At 32.1% G+C, this 17,630-nt stretch overlaps 1 protein-coding gene across 1 annotated transcript; it reads left to right on the forward strand.

Annotated features, from left to right (window-relative positions):
• Positions 1 to 11,533: 11,533 nt before the first annotated feature.
• LOC142355914 (uncharacterized) lies at positions 11,534 to 16,671 on the forward strand (the record flags this gene model as incomplete). The annotated part of the gene is made up of 3 exons (XM_075407933.1): positions 11,534 to 12,741; positions 15,933 to 16,155; positions 16,561 to 16,671. Coding segments are annotated over exons 1-3 (1,312 nt in total), but the record flags the coding sequence as incomplete, so codon positions are not given.
• Between the last annotated feature and the right edge of the window lie 959 nt (positions 16,672 to 17,630).

The raw sequence follows: 17,630 nt of genomic DNA on the forward strand, positions 1-17,630 counted from the left end.
TGTGAGAGAGAAGAGAAAAAATTTATTTTTTTCAAATCTATATTCTGTTACCTGTTCTTATGCTGCAGGTGACCTTAGATACAAAGCACTCTTTTAGCCTCCGACTGACTACTCGTTTGCATCAACAGCAAAAGTGAATAAAATTGAAGACATCAGTAGTTTTTCTTCGCTTTAGATCTTGAGTATAGCTAATCGTTGAAAATATGATCGGTGCGACATTTAATAAATTAAGATGAGAAAATAATTCTGTGATAATTTTTTTTATCCTTTTAGCATGTAAACTGTTTGCTTTTATTGCATTTTACTTTGTGTGTTTGTTTCAGATATTTTTTGATTTACTAATTTTGTTGATCTTCCACTTTGCAGGGAGTTGCTTTATATTGCAAATTACTTGACATTGCTTTTGATTGCAATATGTTAAAATTATTTGATTGTAATATGTTAACATTTGATTGCACTATGTAAACATTGCAATATATGTTAAAATTATATCAAAATTATTGTTGTCATTGTTTTCATACTATAAATCATCATTTTTTTCAGTTTTCATTTTATTGTAAGTTGTTATCAACTTTGATCCAAAATATGTTTTGATTTGACATTTGCAAATCCTATAGTCTAAAGAGCTTTACCTCTCAGAACGAGTTTTGCCAAAATAGTTTGAAATAAAAAAAAAATGCCTAGAAAATCATCAAAAAGCCCTTAGACTATTATACTTTGAAGAAAATAATGGTTTTGATTGAAATAATGCAAAACTTGCCCAACAATTACTTCCAATTACAGTAGAACGTTGCCTTGAATGAATAAAAGTTTTTTATCGTTCATTTGACAATGGGCCAGAGAAAAGATAATTTGGACGATAATGCTGTGAAACATAATGTTGTGAGAGAGAAGAGAAAAATATTTATTTATTCAAATCTATATTCTGTTGCCTGTTCTTATGCTGCAGGTGACCTTAGATACAAAGCACTCTTTTGGCCTCCAACTGACTACTCGTTTGCATCAACAGCAAAAGTGAATAAAATTGAAGACATCAGTAGTTTTTCTTCGCTTTAGATCTTGAGTATAGCTAATCGTTGAAAATATGATCGGTGCGACATTTAATAAATTAAGATGAGAAAATAATTCAGTGATAATTTTTTTTATCCTTCTAGCATGTAAACTGTTTGCTTTTATTGCATTTTTTTTGTGTGTTTGTTTCAGATATTTTTTGATTTAATAATTTTGTTGATCTTCCACTTTGCAGGGAGTTGCTTTATATTGCAAATTACTTGACATTGCTTTTGATTGCAATATGTTAAAATTATTTGATTGTAATATGTTAACATTTGATTGCACTATGTAAACATTGCAATATATGTTAAAATTATATCAAAATTATTGTTGTCATTGTTTTCATACTATAAATCATCATTTTTTTCAGTTTTCATTTTATTGTAAGTTGTTATCAACTTTGATCCAAAATATGTTTTGATTTGACATTTGCAAATCCTATAGTCTAAAGAGCTTTACCTCTCAGAACGAGTTTTGCCAAAATAGTTTGAAATAAAAAAAATTGCCTAGAAAATCATCAAAAAGCCCTTAGACTATTATACTTTGAAGAAAATATTGGTTTTGATTGAAATAATGCAAAACTTGCCCAACAATTACTTCCAATTACAGTAGAACGTTGCCTTGCATGAGACCGGTGTTCTTGTTTTTGTTCGGTGACGTGTTTGTTTGACGTTTCTCGAGGAATCTGAATAAGAGTTCATGATAAGACATGAACAAGTTCTAAAACTGGCCATTGCTTAGCCGTCAGATGATCTAATGTTGTTTGTCAGATCTTCAAGACACTTTAAAAATTTTTCTGAGGAAAAATATACTGGTTTAAGCTGTGAATTGCTTGCTGCTGAATCCAACTGAAAAATAATAGCCAAAATTAATTCAGTATTTATGAACACAAACAGTTAACAGGGAAAAATGTTGACAAGGTTGTAACAATTTTTTGTCGTTAAAAACCGGTAGTCAAAATATTAATATATGCTGCTTTTTGTTGTTCAGATTTAAACGGCTGCTGAGTCTCAAATCTACAAAGGAGCTGAAATCTAACTCATTCACTGAATTAGAAATTTGAAGAAAAACGTTATAAATATATATATATATATATATATATATATATATATATATATACATCTACATATATACATGTATATATATATATATATATATATATATATAGACAGTATAGTTGTTGGCTCCTTTTACAGCCTTAAAGTATAAAGACGTCAGTCCTGTCAAAGTACCCAACTGTTTCTCACTGTCCTGTAGTGAGAATTTGTTCCCAGTTAGAGGATCGCTTGTAGTCTGTAGTCTCCACGCGGACTAACGAGTTTTAAATTATTGAAAAATTTCTTCTGTTTAAGCTTTATGGGCCAAAAACAAAAATGAACGCTTTTGTTTCAGAATTAAAGAATTCAGAACTATTTAATTTCTTAGGCACGCACTGAATCAATTTGTAACAGCCGATATATTTTTGTTCCGACCCACTTTAATGGAGGAGTAACTATATGCCGAAATGGGCATTTTTGTACAGTCAATTTTTGCCGATCGATCTAATGGTTCTAGAGGGTTGTGAGTGGTATCATTAGAGATACCGTCTAGCGTAGAATATGTAATCAAAAAAAATTTGATTTTTGTTTTTTCTACAGAGATATCGATTTTTAATTTTTTGGTGAACATTTGACTGATTTTTGTCTCTTTTTGTTAACACTTTCCGTATTTTATGCAAATTTCGCAAAATTGCAGAATAATAAATTAAAACTGTTTACGATAGTGTTGTTAATTTTATCGCTAAAGAAAGAATAATGTTGTAAGGTCAGCAAAGTGAGGTTGTGTGGTTTTTTTTAGTGGATTAAAACTAAATAATTTTTGCGGCTGTACGTTTTAAGTAATGGCATTGCGGCTTCGATACTATGAGTTTTCACAATGTTTTTTTTTAATTTTCGGACTCATTGGAATCTTAGAGTTCTTTTTTTTAGACCTGTCACATTTCCGATAGGTGGAAAATTAAATTATTGGGGTTTAAAAAACAGGCAAATTTGAACAGATCAGCCTTTTCCTGTTAACAGACTTTTTTGTGTTCCTAAAGGCTTCGACACCGTTTTCTACCAGATTTTAAAGGAAGTTTTGGTTTTAGCAAAATTAACCTGAGTTTTAATGTCTTTTTCTGTATTTGTCCTTTGTTTTCGTTGACGTACGACATATTGTAGATAAAGAAAGGTCGCAATGTCTTCATATGGAGGTAAGAATTAACAAAAACTTTTTAAAGATTTCAGTTGATATCTAATGGTTTTCATTATTTTAAATTCTTTTGTTTTCAAAAAATTCGAACGGTTTTTTAATTATGTCGTTTCTGGTCTTTTTGTTATTTGTTACGGAGTCGCATTAAGGGTTGATCCCATTTTTTTGAGGTGAAGTACAAGTTAATTTGATAAATTTAGTTTTAGGGTGACGCTATTTTGACTTTGTCAGTAAATTTATGTTAAATCTAGACATTGAGTTTTGGGTGTAAACAATGGTTGATGTCGTCATTTGTTCCCTCTTGAAATGGTTTTACTTCAGGTCTCAAGGGCACTCAAATGAGAAATTTTTTTACTCAGTTGCTTGATTTGGAAGCAATTTTTTAAAGTTCATATACCATTTATTTTTGAACAGTATTGAAATTTTTGAGAGTTTTCTTTCTCTCCCGCATTTGGTAGACAATTAAGCCAAAAAGTTTGATGAGTGGGAGTAAGGGAAAATTATGTGCGCTCGCAGATTTCCGAGCCTCCTTGTTATTTTTTTACGAATTAACAACAGTTTTTATTACAATATTTAAAAATCGTTTTCTGTGCAATTTGTGAAGAGCGAAAAAAAGTCAGTTAATTTATTCGAATTTTTTCAGCCGTCACTTTATTTGTTTTTGTTGGATAACGTAATTTTTTTGAATTTTGACTAAAAATTTTTTCAATTTGCTAAAGTTTTGCATTTCGGAGACATTACTTATTATATTAGAAATATTTTAAATTTTGTTCCTTCAGTGTGTGTATATGTTAGTTCAGAACATTTGAAATTTTTCTTGTTAAAAAAATATGTTTTGTGCGTTGTGAAAAATAGTTTAAACTTAAATTTTAAATTTTTTTGATTGATCTTCTGAAAATATCTTATTTAGAATGTCACTTTTATACTATGGTTTACTAAGATAGACTAAGATATTTTAATCTATTGATCATTACCAACAATTTTTAAAATTTTCGCTCCTTCTTCGTATTGATTTTAAATACAAATATCACTGCTATAAATGTTCCCATAAAATCTGATCAATAAATCAAAAATTTCCAACAAGTTCTTTTACATTCAATAGTTCTATAGTTCTGTTTTGAACTCAGAAAAATAAAAACTGCATTAAACAGATTGTATGTAAAAGGAATTTTTCAATTCTCGTTTTCTCTTTTTAATTGAAAAGTGTTTTATTTCACGTGTGGCATGCGACGAATGCTGTTTGTGTTCTTCTTCCTGCTTCCGAAGTGCAGTAAAAGCAACGGTCGGAAACTTGACACTTGGTGAAAAAGCCAAACAGACAGAAGGCGAGAAAAGTTAATTAATTCTTTTCTTTTATCGAGTCACTTTTCATTTCCCTCGAGAGATTTCCTCACTGGCATCAATATATCTACGGTTTTTCTCGGTCACGAGGGTAGGCGTTGGAGAGGTGGAAGTGCGTTTATGTGTGCGTGCGTGCGTGCGTGAGTTCGTGTGTGCGTGTGTGCGTGTGTGTGTGTGTGTGTGTGTGTGTGTGTGTGTGTGTGTTTGTGGGAGATACGGAAATTGACTTTCTGGTATCATTAAATTAAAGTGTTGCAATCGTTTTAAGACATAAACAGCAAATCGCCATTTAATATTTTCGGCTCTCTGAACCAATTCGATTTGTATTATCTATTTGCATTATTAGTATCGCCGAAGCTGTTGCTAAGTATTTGAAGCCTACATTTCTGATTAGCCGAAAAAGTAACTAAGTATAGCTGTTAGAAATGAGTTTGGTGGAGAAATAATCGGAGAAAAATAACTCCAAGAGATTTTTAAAATAGATTCCGACTTTGAATAAATCGATTTATTTGAACAACCGCCGTTACTTTTTCTATAAGCCGAAGTAACAAACATTTATTTATAGAAATAAACTGAATTATGCAAAAAATTGATCGCTTAAAAGAGAAACGGAATTAAATCTATTAAAAGAACCGATATTGGAGGCATGTATAAATTATATGCTAATATAAACTGCAGTATCATTCAGTTTGCAAAAAAGACTATTTATTTATTTGAAGTGTTTTTACCAGTTGGAACTCAATTTTTGTTTATACATCTTACCAATTTTTGCACTTGTCTAACTTAAAAGTTCTTATACTGGAATTTGCCTCGCTTTTAAAGCAACTTTTCAAATTTTATACCAGTTTACAAAAACCCAGCCGAGAGCTGTTGTTAATCATGTAAGACCTTGAAAGATGCCTGTGAAAAACTGTTATTCCAGCAAGATTGTGCACACACACACAAGCAAGATCTTTCGAGATTAACACCCAGTCTTAAATAAGGAACTTAACAATTTGTTCTATTAAAAGTTTGCCAAAGTTTGTTCTAGTAAATTATATATTTTCATACTATAGATATGGGCATATTTGATAGCATTATAGATTCGGGCTTAATCTCATGACTATAGAAAGAAATCTCTCTGCTGCCTGCAGACGTTTTTGCTTGAAATATTGTGAAAATAAGTTTGATCGATTCTCGTAACTGATTCCGATAATCATCAAAAAGGATTGACTGGTTTAATTAGATTGCTTTTGTGTTTGAGAAATATAATAAGTGTATATAAAATGACTACCAAAAAATGTTCCTGGAAGCCATACGTAAGACATAAATGACGTGCATAGTCTTAGACAACATATTTAGAACCATAAAAAAACAATTTACAGCTCAAACAATCTCTCTTGGACAGCGGATGATGCCTTAGCTGTCATAATCGCGTCTATTTTCATTAAAAACAATCGAGAATTGTCAAAAAATAAATCCATTTTTTGGACAAAATTGAATAACAATAGAAATGGTTAATAGGATATACAAGGCCATGAATTAAAGTAATGTTTTAATGATACGCCGTTATTTCTATCAAAAATTGCATGGAATATCCGATGGCTTAGGCCAGACGGTTTATGGTTCGCAGAAACCAGAGCAAGAACATGCAGAAATTTTTGGTTCTTCTGTAACGGCACAATTGTCAGAGGTATGGTTGTCCCGAAGGCATGGTTTCATATCTGTTTTTATAAGAAAGGCCAACCCGGGTTTCCTAACCAATAGCGAGCGGGCTGACTATTGAAACTGTGAATAGTTGTGACCAGTTTTGGATTTGAAAGCAAGTTGGCTCAGTTTTTCTTGATGCATTATAAAGCAATACGTTGGGAATACTTCTGGGAATAAAATTCATATGCAAAACCTATACATAGCTTCGAGATTAATTGTCTAATGTTTGCTATATACTGAATAGCACCTAACGAATTTTTTTTTAATTCTCACAAAAAACTCTGTTATTGTACATTTCTTTTGATCTAGTAAACATTTAAAAGAGATCTGGCTCTAAAATTTTAGAATTCACTATTCCGAATTAAAAATTCCGAATTAAAAATGATATTTAACAACAACCTACTATATCCTGAACCGGAAACTCGTACAATAAGTTTCGCGTATGCACCACTTGTGTTACGGCAAAAAAGTAAGAGCTTATTCCTATCATGCAAATATATAATATCGTGTGAGTTGTTCTCACGGTTGATGAAATATGACATAGAACGTCAACAAAAAGATTTATTTAATGAAAATTGTTACTTATAAAACTGTTATTTGGTGCATTTCGGATGAACAGTTTAAAATGCTTTGAATGGTTTTTTCATTACTTTCTGGGATTACCCCGAAAAAAAATCTATGTGGTTTTTAACCTTGGTAGATGCATAGAATCGGCTGCAGTATTTCTTTTAAGAGCGTAAACGTTGGATTACTCCGAAGTCTCAATTTTATTTTAATTAGTTTATATTATTCAGTGACTGTTGTATCAACTTCCAGGCTTTCTTAATCGATTAAAATAAGTGGTCCTTGTCGAAAATGCTTCTTTTTATTTGTTTTTTTTTTAAATTGCAGTTTTGTTGTTCGCATAATAATCTAGCAGAAACATCCCATATAGGGTCTAATGTTTTGCAGACGAGGACAGGCTGTCTCATTAACAAAAGCAAAGACTGGAATTTAAGAACCTGAGACAAAAACTCAATTTGTGATGAATTGTGAAATCATTTTTTATAGCGCTGCCACTTGTTTGTTACTTGGGAGAAATGGCGGCATTGGTTGTCAATTGTCACTATTTTTGCGTGAATTCACTTTTTCGTGAATCATTTAAAATTTTACTCGTGTTTGCACTGCAAACACAAGTGAATCATTTAAAATTTTTCAGCTTCCGTAAAACAAACTTTTGTACATAATTTTGTCACAATACAGAGTTTTGCCAACATGATAACCAGCCGGAACAAAGTTGTTAACACTAAATCTTTTCGCAACAAAGAAAGTGAATTGAAAATCGTTTTTTTTTTTAAAAAAGTTCAAGCATGGAGACCATTAAAAACATTGACAGAAAATTTTTTAACTAGCATCCGTTCTATCGCATTTATAAGGCAACGTTTTCTTCATGTCTTCATTTCCTTCCCACTTTTTCACTTTGTAGAAGGAGAATAATCTAACCATTGCTAATTTAAACCCCAGCGTTACAGATGAAGAAATCCATTAGCCCCTTAACAAAAAGTTATGGTTAATGTCGAGTAAATTAACCTAGCTTGTCTGACGCATTTAGTAACCTTGTCTGATTTTCAAAGATTGCCTAAAATCTATCTTGGGGGAAAATTATTGTCTTTCCTTTTTCCTGTTTAAGTTTAGTTGCAAATTGCCCTGCAAGATAACTTATAGTGTTTAGCAGAAATCGTGTCACCTAAGCTTAACATTTTCGTATTTTTAAACGCACAATCTCTGAAAATTGTTCTCCGCGGTTTTACGCAGAACTATTGGCAATTTTTATTTTATAATTCCCTGGTGTTTATGTGAAGCATATTTTATTTTCCTGCATTCTTATGTCATACCATACATACCATTATGGAGAGAATTTTTGGCGCCAATAATTTAATGAGAACTGTCATTATCTCTCTCCAGAATTTTTGAGCTGGTCTGCATTTTATCAGGGAAACTTTTCCTCCTTCCGTTCTCTTAAGGGTCATTTTGGGGAAAAATCTTACCGTCGTTTTTATTAGTTTCTACCCCGTTTTTGAAGTAGGTTTTATTCTGGGCTCTTCTAGAGACCACTCCCGAACGCTAATTACGATCAGCCGTTCCTACAATTTTTTTCCTCACTTCTGTCAATCGCCGCCTTATACTAAAAATAAGCCGAAATTTATTCAAGCCTAAATTTTAAGCTATTTAACTTTGTACTTACCCCAATAATGTCAAATTATCAACACGATAATTCAAAAGTTAAAATTCAATTTAACCCCACCTTTTTAGCCTAATTTCAAATCAACAAAAAATTAACTAATCTTTATATTAAGCAAAACAATTGTTAGTTTATTCAACATATACAATTTGTAATTGCAATATCTCGTTTATCGAGAAATATTTTGCTCTAATCTATTATTAAAGGAAAGAAGAAAATTGCCCCAGAGGAATTTTTCCTTTTATATTTACTTAGATTCTGAAATTTGAAAATAATTAATTTCGAAAACAATGAAACTTAATCAGTGATCGTTTCAGAAAATTTTTTTCTGTTTGAAGTTATTTCGGTTAATTGCAATGCAATATTTTTGTTCATTCCCTGAACGTGTTTGAAATTGTATTACATTTCCGCCGTTCTCCCATTTTTTTCACATTTTGTTCAATTTTCACATTTTCATTCATACTTTGGAGATTGCTACATATAACAAACTGCAAGCGCGCTTTGAAATTTCCTTGGTACGCTTTTAAAAAGCCGTCTAACTTAATCTCAATTATCTTCAATGGTTGACGAAATTTAACGACCGTCTAAATTCAATATCGGCAGTAGCAAACAGATAAAATTTTGCAGCTTTAAAGCTCTAATTTTGCAGAAAAGTATAGATGCTTGTTTATAGTTTTTTAAAAATATTTTTTTGTCTTTATTATTGAAAGTTTTCTCTTTGTTTATTATAGCGTTTGCCCCAATAAAAAAGGCAAATAATTTCCTTGATGTATGCCTTTCTAAATTCGTTTTCAAATAAATTTGTCAGCATTTTTGCTGCTTATGCACTCTGCAGCCTTTTTAGCAAGCAATTTACCAGTCGAAGTGAAGCTTGTGCTTGTTGTAAACACCATTCAAGGTTTCAGTGAGGCCTAAAAAAGCTTTCAAAACTGCAAGACTTTTATTTTGCCTTTTATGAATTTTTCCGGCTGTTTTTGTTCTGACTTAAGCCGTCAAAGACTGTCAGCTATTGCTTGCGACAAGTTGGCTGAGCATTTAATTCATTCTGTTTTACCTGGGGTCTCTTTTACAATTAATTAGCTAACAGAAATTTTATTTTAAGCTTGAAAAAAACAATTCGTTAATTATTTTCCGCATTTGAAGGCCCAATGTTTATTTTACTAGCGTTTGATACTTTCTGTTTACCTGTTTTAGTAGTAGTTCAACAGTTCGTTCAGACAAGATTTTCGTGATGCTATTGTAAGGATGAAACTGCCCAATGTGCTGCATTATAAATAAAATTAGCTTAAATTACACTTTTATCAAAAAATGATCAGATCTGAAAATTAGTTAGCTGGTGAACAAACAAAACAGTCCCAGACAAAGCAGTCCCTGATAAAACAGTCCCAGACAAAACAGTCCCTGACAAAACAGTTCCTAATAGCAAAAAATTCCCAGACCAAAATAGTCCTAAGGAAGCAGACAAAACACACCCAGACGAAGTAGTCCCAAATAGACATAGAGTTTAATGTATGATCACCAATTGACAAAGAAACTCCTTAAGTTATTCATATGAATGGGACTATTTCATCTGGGACATAATTGTCTGGGGATTATTTTGTCTGGGACTATTTCGTCTGCATTTCTTGGACTGTTTTGTCTGGGAATATTTTGCAATTTGGGAAAGCTTTGTTTGAGACTGTTTTGTCGGGGACTGTTTTTTTCCGGACACTTATTTTGCTAAAAGCACTTTTTTGCGGATTATTTTACAAAACTTTCGATGTGCGTTTCACCTAATTTTTTTTTAATTCAGGACCATTGATAACTTTTTAGTTGTTTATAGTATTTGAAGAATCACAAGAGCACTTACTGAGAAAATCTAGGTACAGATATCTATTTTTTTGTAAACAGGAGTAAGTAATTAGACAGAAAATCCAGGAAGAAGTTTTCAGTTCTCCATAAATAGGAGTAACAACGAAATGATAAACTTGAATACGAGACGAGCGAAATGACAAATGTAAGTAGGGGCAAAATTCAGGAAAAAATTTAAATTTTCCTGTAGATAAAAGTAATCTGAGAGTCCCACGTGAAATCTGTTTGATTTAGAAATTCCTCTACTATTTTAGTCAAACAAAATGCATTCTGGATTTAGGAAGTTTATGATAAGGTTGAACTTACTTCACTAAGGTTTTTGCGTTTTTGCGTACGATTTTGCGTTTTGTACGGAAAACTGGTAAAATTTTGTTTGGATTATCTCCGTACGTACCGTTGCCATTTTTTGGAATTAACGGTGATTGAAATTCTATCAAACTTCAGTTGGCTCATCGAAAATCTTTTTTAATTTACAAAGTTAAAATGAATGCTACTAAAAACACTTTTAAGAAACAGGGAAACAGGGTGTTTACTATAAATTTTTTTGCGATTTGAGTGTTTACTTCTTCATACAAATTTGAGCAAATATGTATTCATTTCAGAACAAAGAAATGAATTTGATACTTTCGGAAAAAAAGATTTTCGATGGTTGTTTTTAAACGCAGTTATTTTTTTTATTTTAACGTCTTGCTATATTAGGAAAATTTTGAACAATCCTTCCTGCCATGTGCTCTACATTATTAGACGTGTTGAAGTACTGTACATCAATTTCATTCAAGCTGAATGTTTAAATAGCTAGGTCTTAAAGAAAACAACATTTGCTAGGGAAACTAGGCGCTCTCGACTGGTGTTTTCTGCTACTGAATAGCATTTCGATGGATCTTATGCAATAAATAATTTGCAATTTTACTTAAAATCAATTGTTACTAAACAATAAGATTGTGCAGATTGTGGTATGTTGAATGGTGCTGAAATATTTTATTTTTGTGTTGCACATTTGTTTTTCAGGTGGTCTCAAACAATAAGTTTTGATGATGCGTCTTTTTAAATGTATTGACCGTTGGTTTTGAAATAAATTTTTATGCTGTTGTAGTCTCTAAGCAAGCTTCTTCAATTTTTTCAGAAAGGGTGAATAATTATCTTCATTATTTAGCTCAATTGCCACTTTTGTTTCTTATAGTTTGAGCTGTAAGTGAAAATTTGACAGAACACTGTTGATCACTTATTTTTGTAATCTTTATATTTTTGGTTATTGCTGGCCCTTCAGTGATTTATCAGAGATACCTAGATAGTCCTCAGCAAAATTTTATTTAATTTCCTTATTTTTTTTACTGATTTTGGACAATTATTACGTGCGAAGTGACCTTAACTTAACGAAAATGTCGGCAGATTTTCTTATGAACCCACGTCAAAAGAAGCAGAAAAAATCGTCTTCGACTTCGTCGTCAAAAATGGCCTTTCTGAATGCCCATCCTGTTGTTCGAATGGTTAAGAGCCACGAGACAGTTCAAGCTAAAAAGTCAGACCAGAGTTCTGATCAAAGTTCTGCGAATTTATCCGAAAGTCAATTCAATTCACATTTAACGGCTACTAAATGGTACCATAATTTTAAAAATTTTACATCAAACAATACTTTGAATTCTGCCGAATCAAATACTAGCTCAGTAGCTTCTCCGAGTTTCTTTACTTTTGATATTCACAACTCGAAGGGGTCAAAAAGCCCGACGAAAAGCCCAGAAATCAGAACTTCTTCGGCTTCAAACAGTCCCGATTGGAAAACGAAGTTCGCGTTATTTGACCTTGAAAAAAACGCGACCCGAACCAAAAGTGCTTGTTCGTCTAGTGGGTCAAAATTGCGTATCGGGTTGAGCTTACGCAAAAGTGAAACATACCAAAAAATTGATAAATTAGCTTCTGGAAAACTATCAGCAACATCGTGTAATAACAGTACGAAACGAAAAACCGGTTTAGAAACCGAACTTATGCTCCTCCGAGAATTCAGTAAAAGTCTTTCGGGTTCTCCAAAACCCCCTGATCTTACCAATGCCGGTCAAGTTGTCGAAATTTACCCAGAATTTGTTAACTTTGAAGTCGAGGAAAACGATTTAGATCGTTTGAGGCTGTGGTTTGGTTTAGAGCTATCATTCGTGGCTGATATTTTAGTGCCGAAGAGTAAATACTTGAACCGGTTCGCATTTCGGACTCTGAAGAGGAAAACGAGCAAACGGGGTACTCGAAGTGACGGATGCCCCCGACTGTCATTGGCGACCAGCACTTCGGCAATTACAGATGAGCAATCATTTTCAGTTATTCACACCGACTCGACGTGGAGATGCGTGACGTCAACAAGTGATGAGGTCAGTCGTGAATTTGTTGCATTTTCAAGAATATTAATATTTTAAATTATTATTAAATTATATAATAACATAAATTATTATTAATTAATATACACGACAAACGGAAGTGACTTTATGTTTTCATTAAAAACAGTCGATGTCAGGACAATCAAAGTTGAGGTCCTCGTTCAAAATGACGTATGAAAATACCCATCCAAACCCCTTTTGTCTATGAAAATACACAGTCAGACCAAAAAGGCCTATGATCCAGAATTTGACTCGTTCAAATTTTGGGTTTGTTCACGTGCTCGTCCGAAAATCCTTATGAAAAGACCATGGCTAAAATTCTCAATGTAACAAAACACCCAATATATACCAAAAATTTTACCCAATTAATTGTTAAGATTACCGAAACTACTATTTAGCTTCTTATATCTGAGTCAGTTAATTCGTAATGTAATAAATTATATTTAAAAAGCATTAAATAGAAGACTAGTTATTTTTGGCCATACCACATTGGGTAAAATGTCATGTAGCCTTACAGTCAATTATATAAGCTTGACAAAATTTTCTAGATATGGAAAGTAGCTAAACTTTACGAATTGGAAAAAATTTTATTGAAATTCAGATTACAATTCATTCTGTTCTTGTAGGAGAAATGTAACAAATTTCTTCGGTTCAAAAACCATCATATTTGGCAAATAATTTCAGTATCTGCTTCTTTGATGTAATTATCAGTTGTTTTCTGGAGAAATGAAATTCATCAATCACATATCTCTTAGAAATAGATAATGATTTTTTGTGAACGATTTTTAATATCAGATTTTTTAGGTTTAAAGAGAATATACAGAAAGATTATTTTGAAGATGAAGGGGTAAGATTTTTTGAACTTAAAATTTTGGTCGGTGCTAGAAATGGTCACAAAAAATGACACTTTCTCATATCTTCATCTTCAATTCTGATGTTTCTTGATACAATTTCTCCCGTTCTAGCGTAATGGGCGATTTTACGAAAAAAACACTACACAGAATCAGGCTGCAAAATTTTTGTTTTTGGCTATAGAATGAACAAAATTTTTGAAAATTTACGAGTGTTCAATTGTTTTTGAAACAATTTATCAAAGAGTGCATCAACGTCGAAGATGTTAGAACGCTCAAAAGTAGCCTCTAAGTTTTGCTCGAAGACGCAAAATATTTTTCTCTATTAATTGTCTAATAGATGATTGAAGTAGTCCATTGTTCTGATATTTTTTTGGTAATTTCGTATCCAGGTTATTTGCCAGGAAACAATATAACGAACATCATTTTTTTACAAATAATTTTTTTGGATCTTTTTATTAATTATTTCAATATGTGTTGTTGTTTAACACGTTCCTACGTATAAAATAGCACGTGCGCTTTGGGAGGCGTAAAGTTTATATGCCTCCTAAGATAGGGGCGAAACAGAGTAGATCTTGTTTTTTTGAAGATTCAATTATTTTTATCAATTTATTCGACTGACAAAGAACTTTTTGTATTTTTGGGCGAATATATCGTAGTTCTTCAAATTGTCAAGAAAAATGGCGTCAAAAATTGTAGTAATTTATATATTCAGAAAAAATTATGAGGTTTGATAATATAATATATTTTTGTTAACCAGCGCAGAATTTTGTTTCCCTGATTAAACCATTTCAATTCTCTTTATGAAATACCTATAACACAAAACAATGTTTGCTTATTGTTATCATCAAATTCAAATGAAGTCGAGTGATAAAACATTGTTTTGACTGAGAAGAATTCATTAGCTGGAAAAATTTTGTTAGCTAAGAAAAATTGTCGTGCGAGTTCTGCTTTGGCGTTTTTCTCTCTTATTTTGATGTCAACGTTTTTGCTGATTGTTTTTACTTTTCATTAGTCCTAAGTGATGGAAAAAAAGTTATTTTGAGTTGCTACGTTACAATGTAATGACTACCTAGTATTAGGCAACGCAATGTTTTAAAATATACTTTGTCTTCGACCATTTTGCATTCGTTGTCTGTTTTTCCAGTTGTAAGTCTTTGTTGGTTGTTTCTGGCTAATATGACTTATATGCTTTTTGAGTTGAATATTAAATTATCATAAAGTTTTTTTTAAATGTTTAGTTAATAAAGTATTTGAAAGCTATAAACTTTTTCTAACAAAGTTGAATGACGTAATTATAAAACATCAACAGTTACAGTCCGTTTTTCAATTTTTAATTCGACCGTAAAACGTTAAAAGTAGATATTTTTTTGCAGGCTCTTAGCTAAAATTTTTCATGAGAGCTTGTTTTTCAATACAGGACAACGATTGGTAGTGACACGTTTTCTTTATGTGTCAACAACGAAACAGAATTGTTGAGAATATTCTGAGACAGAACGAATGCTAAGAAGTTAACAGCATTTTTTTTGTTTTGTGTTTTTTATTGTTCGATCTCAAGCCCGAAAACCTAAATAGCGAGATTTTTTGGATAATTATTCATCAATTGCCCCTAATTTTTTGTTAATTTTAAACTCTATTACTCATTTTTTTTTCAATCTCTTCGTAAGTTTTTATTTCAGATTTTGTATCCCGCTTTTGACGTGCGAGAATTAGGGCGCATGCACAAAATGATGCCGAGAGAGCATTGAAGCATTTTTTTTGGTTTTTCTAGATAAAGGGTTACCTTTTTCCTTAATGGGATAAATTTTACTATTTATTTTTTGTGAAAAGTTTTATCAAATATTATATCAAGCACATAAACATTTATAGTGATTGACTCTGAACAGCTCTAAAATGGCACTCAAACAGGCAAAATGCCTCCTAGCGTCCGATGGGTACGGCGCTCAAGATTACTAAATGAAAAATGTCATTTATATTGAACTGAAAACGAATATATTAAAGCAACAAGTGACAAATGCATAATCATATACCATGCTATGCGGAGATATAATAAATTGATCTCAAGTAGGTAATCTGCTAAATAATCTGAATACACTATGTAGCCCAGGAAAGTAGCCATCGATAGGTCATCAATTGGTCCCAATAGATCGACAGGTCATCGAGATGTCATCAATAGGTCCTAATAGACCTAGCCAAGGGATGAGCAGAAGGAATATTTTGTGGAGTGATCTTTTTGTGAAGACTTTTTTTGAGAAATACCAAAAATTGTGCTAAAATTAATTGTTCATACCAACAACTGCAGTTTGCACATCTGAGATTATAATTTGTTTTCAGAAAGAACTCGTCGATTCCCTCAACACTGCTGACGTCATACCCTCAAAATCAACCAGCCAATCAGCGTCGCCCACGTGGATACACAAAAACGGAGTTATGACCCTGCAGATTCCCAACACTCCTTTCTTCTTGTTGACTGAAGCAGAAATTGTCACTTTGCAGAAACTGGCCGTTATCTGTCTAAGAGCCGCAGATTTCGGATGTAATATCATTATACCGCGTGGTGAGTTCGACTAATGATCGAGGTCGCTGTCTTTTGGTTCACAATTTAATTCTTGGATAATTCTTGATCATGTTTCGTTAAAACTCGGAACATAAAGGACCGAAATCAAAATAGTTTGATCTATTTCTCTCCCTTGTAAAGAAATTTTTTTTGTCATTTTATGTGTACAAACTTATTCAAGTTTTGCACTTTTAATGATATGTTAACTTTAGTTAGATGCGTGACTTTGGTGATAGCATAAACATATCTTGTTCCGAAATGCACATTGTATGACGACCAGGCGATCATTTAAAATATTGAAAAATTATGATCTTTTTACACTAAATATGCACAAAAATGAGACTAATCTACTCTTTGCAGATCTGTTTGTTCTAGTGTGTAATCTTTTGTGTGACGTTGCTTCAGAATTCCCTTGTTCTCCATCAGCTACTGAGGGTGGTCGAAAGTTTCCATGTGGGGCGGGCATCAACAATCGATGGAACAATTTGAGAAAATCGTCGGCAGCTACTTCTAAAAGTTAGTATAGATTAATTGTTCCGACTCACCTTAGTGGGGAGAGGACTATATACTCAACTGGTTTTTTTGTTTAGCCAAATTTTGCCGAGCGATATATTTATCGTACAGGATTGTAAATGGTATCATTAGAAAGCTGTTCAAGCGTAGAAATTCAAACAAAAAAGAACCTTTTGATTTTCGCATTTTCTGAGGGTTTACGGAGGTTTAAACTATTGTGAACGTTAGCCTAACTTCTGTAAAAATTTGTCACAATCTTTGTTTACTTAGATATTACCTATTGTAACTCCAGTTTCTCCTTAAGTTTTCTCAAAATAACAGTTTTGATGTCTTTTGCTAATTTAAACCGATTGATACTTATAAAAAAGGCATAATTTTTTTTTGATTCACCATCATTTTTGTCTGCCAAAAAAACTATCAAGCAATGTTTTAGAACAATTTTGTTTTTAGTAGCCGAGAAGCCATATTAACGCCAGTTTTGCTCACATCGATGAGTTTTGCAACGAAAAAGGTATCGGATTAAACTTTGGGTTTGTCCCTTTTAATATTTTGTTTGCAACTTTTTCATCCCAATTATAGGCAAGTCCGTTCTCATTTAAATATCTAACTAATAAGAAGTTCTATTTGTGCCCAGATGAACTCCAATAATTAAGTATTGTGTTGTTTTGAGCTCAAGTTTTTTATGGCCCATTAAAATTGTTTTCCTATAACTTTTGATGAACTCTGGAGGTTTTCTATCAATTAGTGTTCTTTTTTATTCTTATGACTGAATATAGTTATTAAAATGGTTAGGTCGGTATTGAGAGAGCTAAAAAGAAACTATCTAAAGTTTTAAGCTGATGTATAGTGGGTGATATATACATATTTATATATGTATTATAAATCGATAAGCACCCAGAATTCATTTTTTTTGATATATTGACATTTTGTCAGTATAGTTATTTTGGGAACATTTAGAATGT

Source organism: Convolutriloba macropyga, unplaced genomic scaffold (genome assembly GCF_964194025.1).
Source record: "Convolutriloba macropyga unplaced genomic scaffold, txConMacr16.3 SCAFFOLD_5288, whole genome shotgun sequence".
Lineage (NCBI taxonomy): Eukaryota > Metazoa > Xenacoelomorpha > Acoela > Convolutidae > Convolutriloba > Convolutriloba macropyga.